At 57.3% G+C, this 20,951-nt stretch overlaps 1 protein-coding gene across 10 annotated transcripts in view; it reads left to right on the top strand.

Annotated features, from left to right (window-relative positions):
• Positions 1-20,951, top strand: part of GRM4 (glutamate metabotropic receptor 4) — a 151,442-nt gene that overhangs the window by 80,641 nt on the left and 49,850 nt on the right. For all 10 annotated transcript variants that reach the window (XM_058733615.1, XM_058733616.1, XM_058733621.1 and 7 more), the window contains 4 exons: positions 1,809-1,963; positions 4,180-4,320; positions 17,517-17,717; positions 17,946-18,082. In XM_058733615.1, coding sequence (XP_058589598.1) covers positions 1,809-1,963; positions 4,180-4,320; positions 17,517-17,717; positions 17,946-18,082 — 634 coding nt within the window. The remainder of the gene's footprint in view (positions 1-1,808; positions 1,964-4,179; positions 4,321-17,516; positions 17,718-17,945; positions 18,083-20,951) is intronic.

The following is a 20,951-nucleotide window of genomic DNA, read 5'->3' as shown; positions in this document are numbered from 1 at the left end:
AGTGTCCATCTGGGTCCTGTTCCCTCCGACACTTTCCCCACTTGGTAAGGACCCCATCCTGGACTCCTGAGTTGCAGCAAAACAGACTTCCCCCAGGAGTCACTGCCAGGTCCCTGCAAGGAAGGAGGGGGAAGTTCTGGAAGATCATTAAGGCCTCAAAAGCCAAAAGACCAGCTCTAAGGGGGAGGTATCTCAGGCAGTGAAAGGCTGGGAAGGGGGAGTCAGGCTGCTGAGCCCGGAAGTTGCTCCTGCCCCCCTCAAGGCTTTCAGGCCCCTTAAATTCTGCCCCAGGACATTCCTGTTACCCACAGGTCTGCCAGCTCCTGGGGCAGGAGGGCCCCTTCAGAGGTCCTTTGCCTCACTTAAATCACTGGTCCCTGCATTCCTGTCCCCGCCCCCACCCCAAAGCCTGGCGCTCAGATCCCATACCCCACCCAGGGGTGCACCCCGCTCTAGACCCCCTGCTTAGCTCAGATGGACCCATGTGCTGGGAGGGAGAGATGAAGGCACTGGGCCATGTATCCCACAGAGGGGAGGGCTGACTCCAGAAGGACCGGTAGCAGGAAGTGTGGGGTGGGGGGTGCAGAGGCATTTCTGGAAATCCACGTGTATTTTCAGAAGCAAACAGAAGTAAAAATAAACCCAGGTGACTTTGCAGGGATGGAGGCCTGGGAGCTCTGGTCATCTCTGGCTGGCCAAATGCAAGTGGGTATTAATAGGGCTGTGGGTATGGCTTCTGAGCAGCCCCCACCCCCCGCTAGATTAATGTGCCCTGGCAGGTGGGGGGCTGCAGCAAATTTGGGGGACCGGGAATATCGACAGTTGGGAGATGCTGAAGGAGGGAAGGTATGGGCTCTGTGGCCTGGAAACATGTTTGTCCCTGGCAGCCCCAGGCTGTCCCACCCCAGCTGGCTGCCTCCTGCACAGGCCCAGCAGCCACTCTCAAGCCCTGGTGGCTGTGTCCCACTTTCCAGCATCATAGCCTCTTACTTGCTGTGCAATCCCGAGCAAGTTGCTTGCCTCCTCTGTGCTCCAGTCTCCCCGTCCCACCCCCCGCCCCCGCCCCCCATGGGAAGCACTGGGTTGGGGGAATTCTTCCCAGTCCTCCTTGGTTTTCTCATCCCTGAGTGTCTCCTGTGGGCTGTGCCCTGTGCTGGGCTCTAGGGTCCCTGATTTGATTACGACCAATGTCACAGTAGGACTGTGACACCCTCCATCCAGGAGGGTGTGGAAAGCAGCTCTTTGGAGGCCCTGGGCTTTTGGCACTGGAAGAGGTGGGGTGGAGAGGGCTCTGCTGGCAGGGAAGCCCCAAGTGCAGAGGAGTAAGGGTGTAAAGTGATGTGTGTGTGTGTGTGTGTGTGTGTGTGTGTATGTGTGTGTTCGCATGTGCACACACATACATGTGAAAAGGATCCAAGAGATGTGGTCGTGGGATTAGGGCCAGGTGACACGAACCCGAGAAGATCCAGGCTGGGTAGATGTAGTTCCAGGGGCCTGAGTCAGATACGGGGCACGTACAGTGCAGGGACAGACGTGGCCCTGGGGGCAGGAGTGGGTCTGGGGGAGCATGCTGGGCCTGTGGGCAGGGGTGGGCCCAAGGGACAGGCAGGGGCTACAGGAACAGGTATGGATTGAGAGGGCGGCGGCCAGGGGCCTGTAGGCAGGTGTGGGGCAGGGGGAATGATGGGCCTGGGGGGACAGGTGTGTGTCTGGGCAGGGTAAGCCAAGGGCCCCCAAGCAGGTGTGGCCAGGGTGGGGCAGTTGCACGGGCAGACACGGCTGGGCTGGGCTGGCGTGTGTTCCCACAGGCATGTGCTGGAGGCAGCACGGAAGGCTAATCAGACAGGCCACTTCTTCTGGATGGGCTCGGACAGCTGGGGCTCCAAGAGCGCACCTGTGCTGCACCTGGAGGAGGTGGCGGAGGGCGCTGTCACCATCCTCCCCAAGAGGATGTCTGTGCGAGGTAGGCCCGGCAGCCCCGGGGGCCGCGTGCCACTGCTCTTGCCTGCCACCACTGTCGGGGTCATCCCCAGCTGTTCCTCCTTCCGTCCCCCTCCTCCATTCCTCGCCCAATCCTCATCTTCCCGCTTCCCGCCTCTTTCCTCCACCTTGGCCCACACCTTCTTTGTGCTGATGTTCTAGGCTGCGCGGCCTTTCTGGCTACACTCAGCCCCGCTGGGATTCAAATCCAGATTCAGGACCTTTCTTCTCCCTTCTCAGATATTTTTGGGCGTGGGGAACATGGGGCACGTGTGGCACATACAGGAAGCTTATTTATCAAGGACTTTCCTTCATCCCCAAACACTTCTCTCATCTGGGACGAAGAGGCAAGGCCCTCGCCCTGCCTGGGGCAAGTCCTCTGTCAGAAGGGGCTGGGAGCTCCCAGCAGGTGACAAGAAGAGGGTGCTGTGCTGGGGGTGGGGGTGGGGGTGGGGGGGCAGGGTTCTCCCTGCAGGGCTGCCTGGGTCTGGCAAGCCCTGGGTGGTGTTGGGGTTGGGCCTGTCCTGCCCGGCATCCCTTCTTCTTGGGGCAGAACCCACAATTACCCTGGGCAGGGACGGGCTGCCCTGGCCAGAACCTCGCTGTGAGTGAGGCGTGAAGTTCCCATTAATGGCTCAATTTGGCAGGGATCTCACTGTCCTCACCACAGGGGAGGCAGACTCCCAGAGCCTTCTCCCTTGCTCTTGCTTCGTTAAATAGAATGCAGCACTGATGGAGCTGGGAAGGCCTGCAGACATCTGTCTCTACCGAACTTTCCAAGACACCAAGGCCGGAGCATGGGAGGCACTTGCTCAAGGTCACACAGCAGTGTTCTCTCTTTGCCCTGAGGCAGAGGGAGTACAGGCCACAGAAGTTTCCACATTACCCTTCTCAGCCTCGAGCCATAGTAAATACAAAATAACAGTAACTCTGGCTATTGGTAGACATCTCATTTAGTCTTCTCAGCAACCCCACAGGACACTTTTATCCACATTTAGTAAATGAATGCATTAAGGCTCAGAGAGATTAAGTGACATATAGTGGCTATTAAGTCGCATAGCTGGGATTAGAACCCCACAACTTGCTTGACAAAGTCCCTTTCCTCTCTGGGATATTAGAGAAGACTTTGAGCAGTGGTTCTCACCTGGGGGTGATTTGACCCCCAAATGCCCTTTGGCAATGTCTGGAGACATTTTTGGTTGTCACAACTGGGGGGGGGGGAGGCGGTGATGCTATGGGCATCGAGTGGGTGGAGTCTAGGGATGCTGTTCACATCCTGCACTGCACAGGACAGTCCCCCACAACAGAGAATGATGGGGCCCCAAGTGTCCAGAGCACCAAGGCTGGGAAGCCCTATCCTAGCCCAGTCCCTCACCGATGTCAGCTTTTCTCCTGCAGCTGGCTCCTACAGCCACTGAGCCTCCACTTGAACCTGGCCCTAGACAGGAAGCTCACCACATGGTGTGGACCCTACTGAACTTCTGGAACTTTTGGCCCACCCCAAAGAGCTCAGTCAACTGGGCACATTACCTGGAACAGTCATCAATACAGAAGGGGCACTGGGAGGAGAGCCGAGGCATTCTTCACCCGCCAGCCTGCCCACCCCGGGGGGGGGGGCGGGGGCTGGTTCTGGGCTTAGAGCTGTGTTGGTGAGTCTTTGGAACATCTGAAGGAGGAAGCCGTGTCTGTCAATGATGGGGCAGTTCTGGACTTGAAGGCAGAAGATCTAGGCCCTGGTCTTGCTGTGTGACCTGGGTCATCCCCTCCCCTCTCTTGTCTGGTCTTTTCAGAACCAGAGAGCTTAGGTGCTCCCAGCTTTGGTCAGCCCCCACCAGACTCTCTGTTCTGATCGCAGGACGCCCAGGTGGCTCCTTCTCACAGAGGCCCGATATTAGCATTCTGGTGGTTAAAAGGCAAAGCACCTCACCGGGCACTTCTCTTCCATAAAGGCAGCAGTTGTAAGATTACACGTGCTCCCCCTGGGACTTAATACAGCTCTTTTCATCTTGAATGAAATGAAAAGCTCCACATTTTGTTTTTTTCCCCGGCCGGGCCCTGGATCAGAGGCTATGCTCTTCCCTTCCTCCCTCCCTCTGCTTGGGCCATCCCTAAATGTCTGGGTAGTGGAGGCGCCAAGGGCTGGGGGCAGGTGGGGAAGGGGGGCGCGAGGCCCTGACGTCTTGGTTGGTTCCCTGCCAGGCTTCGACCGCTACTTCTCCAGCCGCACGCTGGACAACAACCGGCGCAACATCTGGTTTGCCGAGTTCTGGGAGGACAACTTCCATTGCAAGCTCAGCCGCCACGCGCTCAAGAAGGGCAGCCACGTCAAGAAGTGCACCAGTGAGCACGCGCGGGGCGGGGCCAGGCTGGGCCTGGGGGGTGGGGGGTGGGCCTACCGCAGGAGTGGGGCGGGCCGTGGGGGGGTGTGGAGCCTGGGGGCGGGGTTTGAGGGGGCGGTTCAGGGCCATTCTGGATGGAGGGCTTGGGTGTGGGAGGGCTCAGAATCCGAGAAACACGAAAATGCTCTCATGCATACTTGATGCTGCTGGGGATGGTGGGGGGAAGGGGCTCCTGGATCTCGGCAGAGTTTCCCTCCGGCCTGTGGCCACCTCGGGGTCCATCTGGATGTCCCTAGGACGAGCCCTCGGGGTCCATCTGGATGTCCCTAGGACGAGCCCACAGAATTGACCCCAGCTGCCCTGTGTGGGAGTCCAGAAGCTCACCGGTGTGAGCATTGTGCAGAAACCTCTTGGTTCCCTCAGCCATTCAACGAACGCCAGTTTGATTCTCAGGGTGTGCCTGGCCCTGTTCTAAGCGCTGTGGATATAGCACCGAATGAAAGAGTCAAAAATCTCTTGGAATTTTTATCCTAATAGGAAAACGTTTAATCGAGATAAATAAATCAACTATAGAATATGTCAGAAAGAAAATGTGCAGTAGAAACAAAACAAAACAAACCAAAAAAAGAGAGATGGCCTTCCTGTAAAGGTAGCATTCGGGCATAGTCCTGAAAAGGATAGGGAATGAGCCCCAGGAGGATGGGACAATGGGTCCGTTTTACAGATTGGAAAAGAGGCTTAGAGAAGGTAAGTAAAGGGACCTGAGTTCTCATAGATGGAGGGTGGTTGAGCAGGATTTGAACTCAGGTCTGAGCTCTAGGCCCTAAGTCCCCTAGGGTAGCCATCATGGTGTGTTCACATTTGTATACATTCAGGTGTGGGTCCTTGTGTGCTCTTGGTCTGGGCAGTCCTGTAGCAGGATCCTGCCTCAGTGACTTTGAGGGGGCTCCGGGTGTCTTCAACATGAGTGGTACCTATGTGAGGTGGTGAAGTCCCTCTTGTACCCTTCTGGGCTATTCTGTGTAGCTTGGGAGGAGGGCCAGATGAGCACAGGGCCACCTGACTGGGTGCAGGGACATGCTGCATGGAATGTTAGGCAGTGGGGAGATCGCCAGGGCTGGGGGAGGAGGAAGCGTGATTAGGTTGGTGGGCAGGTGAGGTGGATGCTGCCCTCTGGTGGCCAGGGCCCTCTGGGAATCAGGAATATTGGCCACTTAGGACCATGGGTATCCCCTGGGGCCCAGCAGGCAAGCTCATGTGCGGGTGTATGTGGCAGTGTGTGTGTGCACACACGGGTGTGTGTGATTGTGTATGTGCATGAGTTGGTATGTCTAAGGGAGAAGGGGTATGTGTGTATTTGTCTTATGTGGGGGCTTATGTTCCTGGATGAGCTAATAACCATAAATACTACTGTGTGTTAAGTATCTGTTGTTTTCCAGATACTTTACAGACATTATCTCATTTCACTCTTAAAACAGCTCTAGGGACTTTTGTGATCCCCGTATTATACAGGATACTATGGGGAGTCAGAGAGGCCAAGCAACTTGCCAAAGGCTGCACAGCAAATGCCTTCATCAGGCAGCAATCACGGAGGAGGTTTAAGAAGTACAAACATGCCTGAGCACAGGAGACTGAACCTTCATGGGTAGGGTGACCGAGCTTCTTGTTCACTCCTTTTCTCCTGGCATAATGTTTGAACACATCCCTTTTATTCTTAAAAGTGCCTAAGTGGCGTTGAAAAATGGTGAGTTCACCCTGATTATAGGTCACCAGGCCTGACTCGAGGATGGGAATAGGTGAGACTGGAGCTGGGGGCAAGATGGGTATCTGGGGCCTCCCGTGTCTAGCCTGCCAAAGGCGAGGGGCTTTCTGGAGTCACCTCTTGGTCTGGGAGGGGCGGGAGGGAGAGGGCCTTGGTCAGCCCCCGTAGGCTCTACCCAGACGCCCAGGTCTCGGGTCAGGATTCGCAAACGTCTCCCGCCGCCGCGCTGGTGAACTGGGGAGAGGGGTACATCTCCGCAGCCCCGAGGGAGATGTTTGGGCTGTAGGAGCAGGTGGAGGAAGGAGGCCTAGAGCAGAATCCAGAAGAGTGTAGGGCTTCCCTGCGAGCCTGAGGCACGCTCTGTGACCTCTCTGGGCCTTTGCTTTCTTATCTGAGAAATGGGATTGATGGTGAACCGGGTCAGAGGATATCTCGGGGTGGAAGTGACAAAGTATTAATGGAAGCACTTGATGAATTGGGAAATGGTGGCTTTCAGGCCCGACTGTGCATCAGAATCACCTGGGAGCTTTTAAAACTGTACCAGCACCACCCCAGCCCCCATTACATCAGAACCTGAGGGGTGGAGCCTGGCCTATGGGTTTTGGGAGAGCTCCCCCAGTTGATTTTATGTGTACCTAGGGTTGGGAACCGGGGTGGGGACAGCCTTGTTCATGGTGAATTTCCGTGGGAGCTTTTAAAGCTACCGATGCCTGACTCCCACCCCCAGACATTCTGAGGGAATTGGTTCTGGGTGCAACCTGGGCATCGGGATTTTTTTAAAAAGTCCCCCGGTGGTTCTACTGTGCAGTAAAATGTGGTAGCCCCTGGCTCAGAGGGAGAGGCGGTGATGGGAGGGAGGACGGCTTGCACCCCAGACCTGCAGACTGGGGGAAGGCATGAACAAAAGCCTGAGGCTGGCATGAACACAGGTGGTGAGGAGAAGGACAGCACGATACAGCTGACCCTGAGCCCTCCTGCTGCAGCTGAAGCCCCAGGAGAGGCTGGCAAGAGTCCCGGCGTGGCCCCAGGTCAGGCACGGTGAGCCCGTCTATCTCGGGCTACGTGAGGAGCAGGGCTACAGCCAGGAATGTTGGTTCGTGGGGCCTGAGACCCACCCTGGGTGAGGGGGAGGCGGCTCTGGCTTCCCATGGCCCCGCCCAGGTTTGAGCTGAGCCGCTCCCTTGGGAGAATGTCTTAGGCGGGGGGGGGCGGGGGGGGGCCCGGGTGACACCCACAGAGTGCTGCTCTGCCCCAGGACAGCTGGTGGTGGGGGCGGGGAGGGCAGGGGAAGGACTCATCCCCGGGTCTGGATCTGAACTCTGTGTCCTCCCTGCTGTGAGAACTGGGACAGGTCATTTCACCTCTCCGATTGTCAGAGAAGGCAGGGGAGTCACTGCCCGTCTCCGTGGGCTGTGGTGAGGATGGGGGGCGGGGGGATACCGTGCACGAAGAGGCTAGCTGCAAAATGATGTGTATGATCAGTGTTGGTACAGTGGTTGTTGATATGGAGGGTGAGTGGGAGAGGGGGATTTCCAAGTCTGTTGGTACCAATTCCGTCAGCTGTAGGATCCCGGATGCGAGAGGACAGTTGGTAAAGGCACAGGTGCAGCACCCATTTTAGGGAAGAGGCTACTGAGGCCATTTGAGAACATCATAGCACTAGAGAATTGACAGAACTGGATTTATACCCAGGCGGCCCGGCCCTAGGGCTGGTGCTGCTGTCTCTCCTGTGTCCTTCCTTCCCACTTCTCCAGACCCCTTCAGTCTTGCCGCTCCCCCCCACCCCCGCCCCTGCCAGCCCAGGCAGGCTCTCTGTTCTCTACATACCCCCAGTCTGTCTCCAGAGTCTGGCTTCCCACTTACTTCTTCCAGGACGCCTGCCCCTCAGCACTGGTGGCCTCCTACTGGCCCACTCTGGTCCCCTTGATGCGAACAGATTCCACAGTTGGCCTCTGCCTGTTTCAGTCCCACATGCCGCTCCTGGAGGGCGCCACTTCCCCAGCACCTCCAGCCTGCGTGCCGAATGGCTGGGGAGAGAACGGCTGTGACCGGACATAGTCTCCAAAGAGCAGCAGATATTGGCATTTGGAGATCGGGCTGATATGTCTCCAAATGGTAAGGGTGAGAGCAGACCTGGGTGTGAGGCCTGGTGCGGCCGCTTCCTAGCTGTGGGACCTTGGCGGGGCGTTTTACCTCTTGAGGCCTCGGTTTCCTCACCTGTAAAACGGGAATCACGGTACCCATGGCCATCCCCGTCCCAGCAGAGCTGTCTCGCTCCCCTTTTCCCAGGGAAGGGATGGAAGTGATCTGTGGGGAGCGCTTGCAAATTGCCCAGGGACCACCCTGCACCTGAGCCAGGTAGGGGTCCCTGAGTGGCGAGTCTTTGCAGCTGTCAAGGCCCAGGGGAGCCCTCCCCATCTCCCGGGCCCCTCCCTGGGAGCACGCAGAGAGGGTTCGGGAATTAAAGCCGTAAACAAGGCAGATGTAGCATCTATCTTTTTGACAGCCTGCCAGCCAGGTGATGGCTGAGCAGAGGAAGGCCCGGTTTATGAGGAAACAGGAGAAATTTACTGCCTGCTGTTCCCAGGGGCTGGGAACTCCGAGAGGGAGGGTGGCCTCATGGCAGCTGGGATGTGTGGGGAGACTCCTGTCACGCAGACTGCGCTAACAGCCACAACACCACCACCAATGGTAACAACAGCTAGTCGTTAGATAGCATTTGTTACTTGTCAAGCTCTGTTCTAGTGGTTTGCTTTTAATCTTCCCGGCAACCTCTTTTACAGATGAGGAAACTGAGGCACAGAGAGGCTAAAGACTTGCCCAAAGTCACAAGATCATGAGTAGCAGAGGCTGGGATTTGAACCTGGCCGGTCTAGCTCCACAAATATCCCGCCTCAGAGCAGCTGATGTCCTAGCCCCGGGGCCTTCCTGGGTATTCCAAGCCTGGCTTTGAAGGATCTTCCTATTCGCACGTTCCCAAAGGAACCCAAGAAAGCCTCCTTCCTAGGGGAAGGAGGGAAGACCAACATTTGGGATTACCCATTATCTCCAGTGGGTGCCAGCCCGTGCCACCCATTAGAGCAATTCGTCTTTACTCAAGCCATCAGCCACTTGGTGGCCGGAGGGCTCCCTGCCACCCCCCGGCCCCCAGTGCCGCTTCTCACTGGTTCCAGCGGCTTTCACGGAGGCTGATTGCATGCCACCCCCGTGCTGGGCTCTGTAAGGGGCACTGGCCTGCCCGGGGAGCTCCCACTGCAGCTGGGAGACAATACAGCTTTTCAGACAAGGTGACGGTGGGTAGGATAGCCTCAGCAGTCAGTGCCACGGGTCTCCAGGGAGGGCCGAACCGTGAGCCTGGAGAGAGCAGACTCAGGAAGTCACTTGGAAGGAAATGGAAAGTTCTGGGGGATCAGGGAGGTTGCACTTTTCAATCATGAGGTCAGACGTTCTTGCAGAGAAGGTGATGCTTGAGCCAAGACCCAAAGGTAGTGAGAGAGCCGGCCGTGTGGAGACCCGGGAACGAGCTTGCCAGGCGGAGGGCACAGTGCGTGCAAAGGTCTGGAGGCAGGCTCACACCTGGCAGGCCTGGGGAGCAGTGAGGAGGGCCCAATGGTTGAAGTGGAGAGAATTAACAGGAAGGAGGTGAGGTTAGAGACGCGGGGCTGGCTGGCCCATCCCAGTGGGCCTTGTAGGCAGTTTGTCGGGATTTAGTCTTTTATGCAGAATGAGACAAGGCCATTGCGGGGTTTGAAAAGAGGATTGATGTGATCCAATTCCTGTTCTCACAAGCTCACTCTGCGGCCTGGAGAAGAGGTGGGGTGAGGGTAGAGTGGGAGACCAGTTCAGAGGCCGGTGCTGTAGCCTGGGCAGGAGGTAATGGGGCCTGGAGCAGGTGGTGGCCCTGGAGGTGGGAAGGGGTCAGATTTCTTTGTCCGTTTGGCAGTGGCCATGGAGTTCACTGAAGGATTCGAGGTGAGAGAAAGAGGACAGTAAATCAAGGGTGGCTGCATGGTTCTTGGGCGTGCACGAGATGGGTGGAGGAAGGTTGGGCTGGGGGGGAGCCAGGAGCCCAGTTTAGGCCTGAGATGCCTGTTGGATGTGGGTGTAGAAGCCTGGCTGGCCTTGGGATTTGGGGAGTTGTCAGCACATGGATGGGGCTGGCTGGGGACACCAAGGGAGGGAGTGTCGTTGGGGTCCCTGCACTGAGCCCTGGACACTGAGATGTCAAGGGGTGGGGAGAGGAGCCGGCACAGGAGTGGAGACCAGAGCTCGGTCCCCATCATGCACTGTCACGCTGCATGTGAGATGGGACGGAGAACGGGTGAGGGGATTTGGCAGCGTGGGGAGACTCCTTGGAGAGATGGGTGCCAGACCAGGATTGGAGTTGATCAGGAAGACAAGGGAGAGAAATTGACGATGGTGGGTAGGAACAATGCTTTTGAGAAGTTCCATTGTACACAGAGAAAGAGGGATGCTAGATGGGGGCGGGTTGTGTGGGTCAAGAGAGGGTTTTGTTTGTTTAAATGGGGGGAATGACAGCATATCTCCACGCTGATGGGAAAGATCCACTGGAGGGAAAGCCAGGTTCTGCCAGAAGAGGAAGGAACATGACTGGGTGATGGGGGAAAGGAGGCGACTGTGTGGGGCGACTGTGTTTCCCGTCCCTGGAGCTGCCTCCCCTTTGCCCCCAGGTCCCGTCCTACCCTGTCCAGGAGAGTTAAGCCCAGGCTCTCCTCCTGGGCAGAGGTGCACAGGCCTTAGAATCGGCAAGGGGCAGAGAACGGCCTTGCTTGCTCTTCTCCAGGTATTACTCTTGTCTAGTGGTCCTGGGTGCCGGGTGCCTTTCACAGACCACGGGACCAGAACTCAGAGATGCTAAGCAACTCGCAAGGTCTGTAAGAGGCCGAACGGGGGGTTCAGGCTGCTCCCATCTGGCCCCGACACACATATCCTGTTTCTCGAACTGGGGGTCTGTGAACATCTGGAGACACGTGCTTGAAGTCAGACTCTCAGGGACCTAGGAGTTCCAGGACGAGACTTGAACTTTGCTTTTTCATGCAGCGGCCATCCGGAAGGTATCTTTACCAATTTCAGAGACAGAGCTTCTCCGCTGCTGTGGTCATCTGCAATTGGAAGTCTCTGTCACAGCTGGGACCACCAACTTCCAATGTCAATATTTTTATCCTGAGGTCATATTCTTGCGGGTCCGCAAGAATTGTTTACCTTCGAAAGGGGCCTGCAGCTGGGCTGTACCACCACAGAGCCAGAGAGAACACCTGGGAGACAGGAGTCCGCCTCGACTGGCCAGGTCACCTTATCTTGTGCCACTGAGGTGGTGATCCCCATCTGCCCCAACCAGTAATCCCGGAGACACCTGAGGTGGTTCCCTGGGACAGAGAGGGGAGAGTGGATGCTGGGTTTGGGGAAACAGGCTGAGGGACAGAGGGGACCAGGCTGAGTTAGAGATACCTCAGACTGGAAAGCAGGTGTCTTGATGGAGGGCAGGGCTCAGCAGGAACCAGGGTATGAGGCTGAAGAATAGGAATGGGACCCTGGACAAGGGACAGTCTGTCATGTGATTTTGGGGCACGGCGGGCAGGACTGGGGAGCTTGGAGCCCAGCCTCAGGAGCAGGACTCAGGGGACCCTCAGAGAAACCTGTGTGTTTCAGGGAAGTGACAGGGAGAATGCCTCAACCACAGGCGGTCAGGAAAGAGGGGGATGGCCAGAAAGCACAGTGTGGCAGCTTTGTCCCCCCATCTGCGTATCAGCGGGCGGGCTGACCTGGGCCCCTGTCTGCCTGGGGTGGGCACCCCACGCTTATCTCAACTGGAGGGAAGGAAAGACAGCCTGTGCCAGGCTGTAGGCAGGACAGAAGGGGTGCCCGGGCTTGGGGAGAGGCCCCTGGCTGTGGGATGCTGCCCGGGGGAGGAGGGCCCAGGAGGACAGGAAACAGGTTTACAAAGCCCTTCTGTATATAAGGTATGATGCTGTGTGTTATGTCTGTGCCCCCTTCATCCTCCCGCTGGCCCCTCAAAGTCAGTATGAGTACCTCGAATTTATATTTGAGGAATGGAGATCTTACTTGACCTAGGTCATAGAGCTGGTCCGTGGCGGAGCCAGGAGACAGGCCCCGCTGGGCGGATCCTGGGACCCTCTTAAGCTTCTCCCTGGAAGTCTGCCCAAGGGATGAACACTGGTGTGTATGTTTGCATATTTGTATGTAAATTCAGGCTTCTACGTGTAGATGTGTGTGTTGTGCCCACGCACCTTGCTGGATTACACGTGGCTGTGACTGTGGACATGCCAGCCCCTCCCCCCCCAGTCCCCTCGGTGCTCCCCTACCCTGTCTCTGCCAGTGGAGTTAATTAATGCCCCTGGGAGCAGCCCTTGGACCAAGATTGGCAGCAGCTAGAGTGTTTGTCTCCTCAGATGGGCAACACTGTGTCTGTGACGCAGTGTCCCAGCGGTCCCCAGCGGGGTTGAGCCCACCCGGTATCAACTGCCTCCCTTCCCCATTTCTGGTTCCTACCCCCTGCTGGTGCTTCCGGGTGTCACCTCCCAAAGAAAACACTTGCGGGCTTCTTGGCCCAACAGTAGGTGAATCTGTTGGTGACTCTGGATGAGTGCCACGCGATATATATGTTACCTGTGCTTATATGTGTTTGAACACGGGTGTGTGTATAGACCTTGTGTATCAATGCATGCAGGTGCATGCATAGACGTGTACATGCGCGAGTATACACGTAATTGATTTTGTATTCCTTTACGTGAGGGAGCTGCTTCAAGAATGCGTGGCACGCGAGCGAGGGAGGAACTCAGGAGGGTTGCAGTTAGGTGGGGTGAGTTGTGGGGAGGTGATGGGGGAGATGAGGAGGAACTCTGATTATTTCAACCTTGAAAACTCATTTCAATTACAATTTACAACCTGCAGACAAAGGCTGCAGTCACCGTAGTAACCATCGCTGCAGGGTTTTGACGGAGAAAATCCTCTCCCGATGCTTTCCCGGCTGGCTGTCACCCGTGGCAGAGCCAAACGCATCTCTGGCTCACTGTACCCGGGGACACAATTAGGACATCTTCAAACTGTTGCTGCTGTCATTGCCACCATGTGTCTGGGATTTGTCTCTTCCGATAGCTCTCAGAACTGTGTGTCATGCTTCCTTCCGGAACTGCCTGGGCCTGGGGGTCCCGCCCATCCGTGAGGGGATTTCCTGACTCCCCCTTCTCTCCATGGCCACTACCTCCTCTAGCCCTGGAGACAGGGATCCTTGACCCCTGGGCCCCAGAGGGAGGGAAGGAGGCAGACCAGGGACTGGATGGAGGGAGAAGAAGGGGAGGCACTGTTCAGGGTGGAGGAAACCCCTATGGAGCTAGAGAGATCCAGGTTCAAATCCTAGCTCTGCCGCTTACCAGCCAGGCCAGTCCCCAGGTGTGTATGCCCATGTGCTAGTTGCCAGGATTCCTGTAAGATTCTGGATACATCGCTTGACCACTTGCAAGCCTCAGTTACGTCCTCTGTGAGGGGGCCAGTTCCGCCTGCCTCCCTCGGGGAAGAGAAAATGCCAGGCGTGTGAAGGCTCTCGGTGAGCACCAGCCATGCCGTAGGGTTATTTATTTGCTGAGGAATCAGGAGGTGCGGGGAGCCGTGCTGGTTACGGGCACAGCGTCAAACATTCAGGACAGAGCACTTGTCCTTGTTTAACTTGTATTTATGATTCCTGTCCACCCCCCGCCCCCAGCACTGTGAGCCACTTAGGCTCTGTCATTGTTGCTTCCTGAGGAGCTCAGGAGAAGGGCCCTTGGGGTTCGAGAGGTGTCGTAGAGGATGCGCTCAAGGCCTGGTGTACCCTTGTGAATAAAGGTCCTTGCCGGACCTGTTTTCTCATCTGTAATTGGGGCTGGATTTGAGATAAAAGTCAAGGATGTGACGAAAGTGTGTGGAGAAGTCTCTGGAAGTGCATGGCTGGCCCTTTGACAACTCTGGGGTGGAGATTCTGGAGGGGCAGCACTGATGGGCTCCTGAGAGCCCACAGGACCCCAGACCCCTTCCCGCGGAAGCTTCCCCAGGCAGAGGCGGACTCTCCTGGGGAGGGTCTTCCCCAGTCTGGTGTCCGTGCAGGTGGCTCGTGATCCCAGCGAGAGCACTTGGTCCTGGACCCAAGAGGCCCAGGAATGGATACTTCATTCCTCCCCGCCCCCCCCCCCCCCCCCCCCCCCCCCCGCCTAGTGAGGAGGGACCCCTGGAGGAGGAGAGAGGAGAGGCTGAGGGTAGCTCAGGTGGGGAGGTGCAGCCGGGGTCCCTCGGCCCAGTGTGTCCTTGACTTTGGGAGAGAGCTGCCTGCTCTCTGCAGCGGCCACAGCCTCCCCTCCATCGTGGTTAATAATTCAGTCTCTCACCCATAAGAAATGAGGGTGTGATGGGAGTGCGGGTTTGTTGAGTGGTGTTTTATGTTTTCCATTCCTCAGGCCGAGGGGAGCAGGACCTGGGGCTGGGTGGGGTCCAGGGCTGGGGCTTTCCATGCAACCCTGCCCCAGCCCCCTCCCTCTATTGCCCTTTCGGGACAGGATTGTCCCTTCTGCGTCTCTCCTGGTCTTCAGAACTTTGTGATCAGACGCTCGGACAAGAGGGCAGGCTGGTGAAGCTGGAGAATTTGTCTTTCGTGTTTATTCCCGTCTGTTTGTGCCTTGGCCTAGAAATAATGTCGTCTATTAGCAAAACTCTGCTGGCCCAGGAGCTCCGAGGCAGGGACGGACTTACACCTCTTTGTGTCCTCCGGTATTTGGCAAACCTCTGTAGCACTTGGCAAAACACCAGGCCTCTCTTTAGGTCTTGTGAGTATTAGCCTGCTAATTCTCATAGGGACCCTATCCTGACCCTCTGAGGTAAATACCATCATTATCCTCATTTTGCAGATGAGGGAACTGAAGTCTGAGAGCTAGGGTTCTAGCCCAGATGGTCTGGACTTCGAGTCCAGTCTCCTGCAAATGCAGGGCAGTGACAGCGGACAGTGAGGGCCTTAGCTGACCAGGAGAGAGCCAGGGAGGCAGCTTCGAGGTCCACCCTGCCCCCAGTCTCGAGGCCACACTGTAGGAGCTGTGGGCCTGTCAGGACTGAACAGTGTCCCCAGAGTCAACTGGACATCTGCCCTCAAACTGTCCAGTCTGAGTACTGGTGACTCTTGATCTCTGACCCTGTGGTTGGGGTAACTGGAATCAGGTTCTGCCCTTGGTCACAGGGTCTTGGTGGCCGAGGCAGGGATATGAAATGTGCCACCAGCTCTGTGGGAGCCCTGGGCAGGTAGGGCACAGTGACCGTCTACTGGCTAAAAATGCAGGAACCCAAGGGGTTAGCTGGGGACTCCTGAGGCCTCAGGTCGAATGCAGTCTGGAACGGAGGGAGCGGGGGAGAGGGGCTGTAGCTGGGGACACTCATCTTATCATCAAGAGGCCTGGCCCACTGGCCATGTGACCTGGGCCTTTCCTCTCAAGGCCTCAGTTTTCTCATCTGTAAAATGACAGAATTGGAGCAGACGACCCCTTTGGTCCTGCCATTCCTAGCATTGGGATCCCATGATTTCTGTCATCCACTCAGCAGGTGGGGAGTATCAGCCCTGAGCTAGGCTGAGGATGGGGTGGGGTCCCAGCCACCTGGTCCGGCCAGTTGAGGGGGCACAGAAGCACAGCCCGGTCATCCCCACATCCTGGTGGGGCAGCGACCGTCCTCCGGGTGGGAGGGGATTAGATGGTGGAGAGCCCATGGGGACAGCAGTGGGTTTCTCTGTACCCTGTGTCTGTCTCTGAGGTGTCTAAGGCAGAGGGATGGACGTGGGGACCCCTGGAGTTCCCAGGGGAGCAGGGCCCGGCGCTGCCCCAGCCCTACCTGGCCCCCCGCACAATAGACGTGGGAGGCCCAAGCTGTGGCCCGTGGGGCTAGGCTGGGGTGCAGCCACTTCTGCCACTGGGGAATCACCTCTGTAAGTGAGGCCCATGGGAGGCCCGCTAGCAGGGAGGCAGGGGTGTATGTGGCAGGGGATGGGGGGCGTGGCTTGCGAGGGTTAATGTCTCTGTCCTGGTCTCCAGGGAGGAAGTCGCAGGCCGTGATGCGGGCAGGGGCTGTGGCCTCAGGAACGGAAGCCAGCCTTCTCTAGCATTCTGCCCATCCTCTCCCTGCCTCCACTCTGCATCCTCCAGCCCCCTCCTCTCCCCTCCCTGCTTTCCTGTCCCCCTGATGCCGCTCTTAACAATCCGTCAGGCCGAGAGTGGTGCGCAGGCTTGGAGCTGGAGTAACTGAGTTCAGGTTCAGCACTTTGTGGCTCTGGGACGTTGCTGGGCTTTCCTGTGGGGCACCATGGGGATAATTACTCACCTCATAGCCCCCTTGTGAGAATTTGGTGAGTTATTATGCATAAAGAGCTTAGAACAATGCCTAGCACAGAGCAGATGCTCACTAGAAGTGATTAGGATCGTCTGATTGTTACCCTGGCCCAGGCTAGGAAGCGCCTCCTCCTCCAGAAAGCCTTCTTGGCCTGCTCTGGCCTAAGGTCCTCTGTTGCCCACCTCAGAACCCGCCCCCCCCGCCCCCATTCTGACAATTTAGCACAATGATAATGTGGATTAGTCACCTACTCAGTGCCAAGTGTTTTCCGTGCCTCATCTCATATAAGCTTCTGTGGGGCAGGATTATGATCCCCTTTGTACTGAAAGGACACTGAAGCCTCAGGCAGCCAAGGAGCTTGCACAGGGCCCAGGGCCTAGGGGGTGAGGATGGGAGACTGGAGCCCTACGGCCACGGTGCCCTGGGGAGGGATGATGGTGACTTTTGGTGTCTGGGGCCACTGGAAGCCATCGGGGGGCACCAGGTGGCCTGAGTCCCGAACCCTGAGGGATCCGTAGCCAGGCTCTCATGTTTTCTGGGCTTCAGTTTTCCCATCTGTATCCTGTGCCAGGGGCAGCGTCCCCTGGCTGGAGTGGCTGTCCATGGGTGAGCTGCCCTCACTGTCATAGCTTTTGTTCTGGCGATTCCCAGCTTGGGCGAGGGCCAGCTGCTGGCGTGATTAGTCTAGGCCAGGCTGGGGGATGTCAGGCAGGCTCCGCAGCCACAGGGAGACCCCCTGGCTGACTGCTTTCTGAGGGCGATCAGGACGTGCGGGCCTGTCCTGGCTGTCCTGGGGTGTCAGGGCGCATGGTCTGGCAGTACGGTGGTGAGGGCAGTGGACCCTCCCCTTCACTTTTTGGGATCGTCCCCCGGGTGCTTCCATAAGACCATCTCTTGGGTGACAGAGCAAGCGCTGGGCTAGGAGCCAGGAGGCCTAGGTGTGCAGGGAAGGGCTGCGTCACCTCTGTTGGCCCCGGGGAGCCGCTCTGGTTCCCACCACATGGTTTGTGAGGATGGTGGGCCTCACGGACGCCCCCACTCTGGCTGTCCCGTTGCAGACCGAGAGCGCATTGGGCAGGACTCGGCATATGAGCAGGAGGGGAAGGTGCAGTTTGTAATTGATGCTGTGTATGCCATGGGCCACGCGCTGCACGCCATGCACCGTGACCTGTGTCCGGGCCGCGTGGGGCTCTGCCCACGCATGGATCCCGTGGACGGCACCCAGCTGCTCAAGTACATCCGCAACGTCAACTTCTCAGGTGGGTGTCCTGGGCCATGCAGCCAGGGGAAGGGCTCCCAGGGTTCTGTGGGGGTAGGAGAGTGGGGGGTGGTGTCTCCTCAGATGTTTCCAGGGGGTGTAACCTCTCAAGATGTTCCACACAGGGGCCTCCCCAGAGGTGTCTCTGCCCTAGGCTCGTGATCCTCCCTGCTTCTTAGTAAAAGCTCAGCCAAGACACTGAGTGCTTAACACTCCCTGGCCCCTACAGGCATCGCTGGGAACCCCGTGACCTTCAATGAGAATGGAGATGCCCCCGGGCGCTACGACATTTACCAGTACCAGTTGCGCAATGGCTCAGCTGAGTACAAGGTCATCGGCTCCTGGACCGACCACCTACACCTCAGAGTAAGCGCCTGGCAAGGGCAGGGAGGGGCCCCAGGAGAGAAGAGCAGGGGGAGGCAGCCACTGTGGAGCCCCAACCAGTCCTGACCCCAGGGTTTGCTGCTGCCAAGTGGGGGCTTCCTTCTGTGCCCCTTTCCAGGGCTCAGAGGGCCCTGAGTGCCACCCCAGCCTGAAGTGGAGGAACAGGACAGCTGGACTTCTGGTGGCTGGACCCCTGTCCTTTCCCTTGGCCTCGGGCCATCCTGCCTTCCACCTGCTGGCAGAGAAAGACCCCGGAGTGAAATGGCTCAAGGGCTGGGCTGCTGTGGGGAAGGGAGATGAGGAGGGGGAGGGCTGTGTTGGGACAAAGGAGGACAGTGGCGTAAGGCAGAGGGCGCAGTCAGATGGGGTTTCTGGTGGTGGGTAGAAAGCTGTTTGAGAGCATTTCCTATGGCCATCATACTGCACTAGAGGGTCGTCATTTTTCTGGGTGTTATGGGCGGCTGGGGGTGGGGGTCTTCTGGGTCCTCCTAAATACATTTTCCTGGCTCATGATTGTCCCAGGGATTTGGTGGCTTTCCCCGTCTGGCCTTCAGTGTACCTGGCTGAGAATGGAGCCATGTTTTTGGAGAGAGAGGACTTGTGGTTCATCCCCCAAGGAAATGCCTGTAGACTTGGCCCCTCCCTTGCAGGGTGAAGGGGTGAGACGTGCTCAGGGTGGGCACGGTGTGACAGCCAGATGGACCAGAGAGGCGCAGGAAGCCCATGTCTGGTCTCAGCTATCTTTGCACCAGACCCTGGGCAAGTTGCATCGTGCCCCTGCTGTCCCCTCTTGTAAGAATCTTCCAGCGATGAGCCCCTTGAGCTCCTCAAAGCACTTTCTGCCTGTGATTCCATTTAGCTCTGACAATCTTCTAAGCCAGAGGAAATATCTCTGGAAACCCAGCCTGAGGGATGTTCCAAAGGCCACACAGCAGGGCGGGGGGCAGAGCCCATTCCTACAGCAATGCTCCTTGGGTTGGTGAATGGAGACAGAACAGGGCAGGTGGGGGCACTTGGCAAAGTGGGACAATACCCCAAATGGGGGCGTGTCTCATTTGGGTGCAGTGGGAGGAGCAGTGGGGGCCAGTGATTCAGTTCAGCAGCAGCAGCGACAGCAGCTAATCCTTGCTGAGCACCTGCTGTGTACAGCTCCTGTTGTAAACCCGCGACCTGGCTGTGTGGATGGCAGCCCCGTGAGGCGGGTACTATTTTTATCCTATTCCACAGACGTGGTAAGTGAAGGCAGGGCCGTGGTGTGGGGGGGTCCGTGGACTCGTCCCGGATGATACAGGGCCCCTCCACCAGCATGGAGTTGGGGCCAGGGTTGGGGGGGGGAACGTTAGGGGGAAGGGGACCTCAACCGTCTCATCTTCCCCACTTTGTCCAGTGCTCAGTTTGGTCTGTGCTGTGGGGAAAGGAAAAGGAGGAAAAGACTTCACCCTGCCTGCCACTGTCTTCCCCCCCAGGGTCTGAAAGTGAAGTGGCCTCTCGTGGCCAGTGCCCGGACCTCACTTCTTCTGTGACAGAGTCCGCAGAGATTCCCTGGCCCCCCCCTGTGTGCCAGCTCCGTGCTGGGGGCTGGCTGTGCCTCAGGGAACAGACGCAAAGCCCATGGCACTGACGTTCTGGGGAGATTTAAGAATTTCATTATGACTCCCAGATGGAAGCCACAATAAGTAACAAAGGGCAAAGTGGCCTCATATTTGCTATCATTGGATCAGGTGGGGAAACAAAGGCTCCGAGAGGTTGAGGTGTTTGCTGCCGGGCTCATGACTGGCTAGCAATACACCTGTGGTCCCAGGATTCACCCGCGTTCACTGCTCTTTCCACCGGAGCCAGAGTTTTTTGGCACAGCCACTGTTGCCCTGTGTCCCCCTGCGGTCTCACAGCTCCAGTGCACAGGGGTTGTCCTGCCTCATTGTTCCTGCGGGACGGTGGCACTGGGTTGTTGCTGTGCTCTTGGGCTTTTAGGACCACGTGGCCCTGTCATGCCCGGAGCCACAGGACAAGCTGCTCCCCTGAGGTTTTCTTCTCGCCTCCCATGAGGCCGTCTTTGGATAACCCCCCCCCCCCCCGACCTTTTCCTCAACTCTGAAACCCTCCCTTCGCCCGACCAACCAGTTAATCTTTCCCTGGGAGCGAGTACCCAGCCCAAAGGAGCACTATCTGGCCAGGCATGCTGCTCTCCAAGTGTGAACTCTTCCTAAGGGCCACTTTATTTGGAATAGAGGCTTTGTTGTTTTTTATTTTTTTTTATTTTTTAGAGAAAAAGAGAGAGTGCAAGTGGGCGAGAGGGACAGAGGGAGAGAGAGAGAGACAGATAATCTTAAGCAGGCTCCACGCTCAGCACGGAGCCCGACGCGGGGCACGATCCCACAACCCTGGGATCTCCTTGATCCCACAACCCTGGGAGCTCTTCCATCATGACCTGAGCTGAAATCAAGTATTGGATGCTCAACTGTCTTAGCCACCCAGGCACCCCTGGAACAGATGCTTTGAATATGGCTCCCAAGTATAGTCAAACTCCCTCTGCTCAGGGCCTAGAGTTCTTCTGGGCCTCTCCCCTACTTTCCAGACTTTTGTAACCCTGAGTTCAGTAGGGTGTGCCAACACGCCTGTGGCTCCTTTGCTCACAGCAATTGTGTCTTCGGGGACATATGACAGTGACTTGCACGAATTTAGAGCAAGATGTAAAGAAACGCTAACCCCTGGGCACATATTACGTATCCTCTGGGAAAACTTCTGTTCATTGCTCTCTGCTGAACTCAGCTTCCTGAGCCACCCGGAGGAGGCCCCTTGGGCTAAGCCATGAGGCAGCGCATCTCTCAGCATGCACATAAGTCACCTGTGG

Source organism: Neofelis nebulosa, chromosome 6 (assembly GCF_028018385.1).
Source record: "Neofelis nebulosa isolate mNeoNeb1 chromosome 6, mNeoNeb1.pri, whole genome shotgun sequence".
Taxonomy (NCBI): Eukaryota; Metazoa; Chordata; class Mammalia; order Carnivora; family Felidae; genus Neofelis; species Neofelis nebulosa.
The sequence above is the reverse complement of the archived record's forward strand: the minus strand, read 5'-3'. Positions and strand labels throughout refer to the sequence as shown.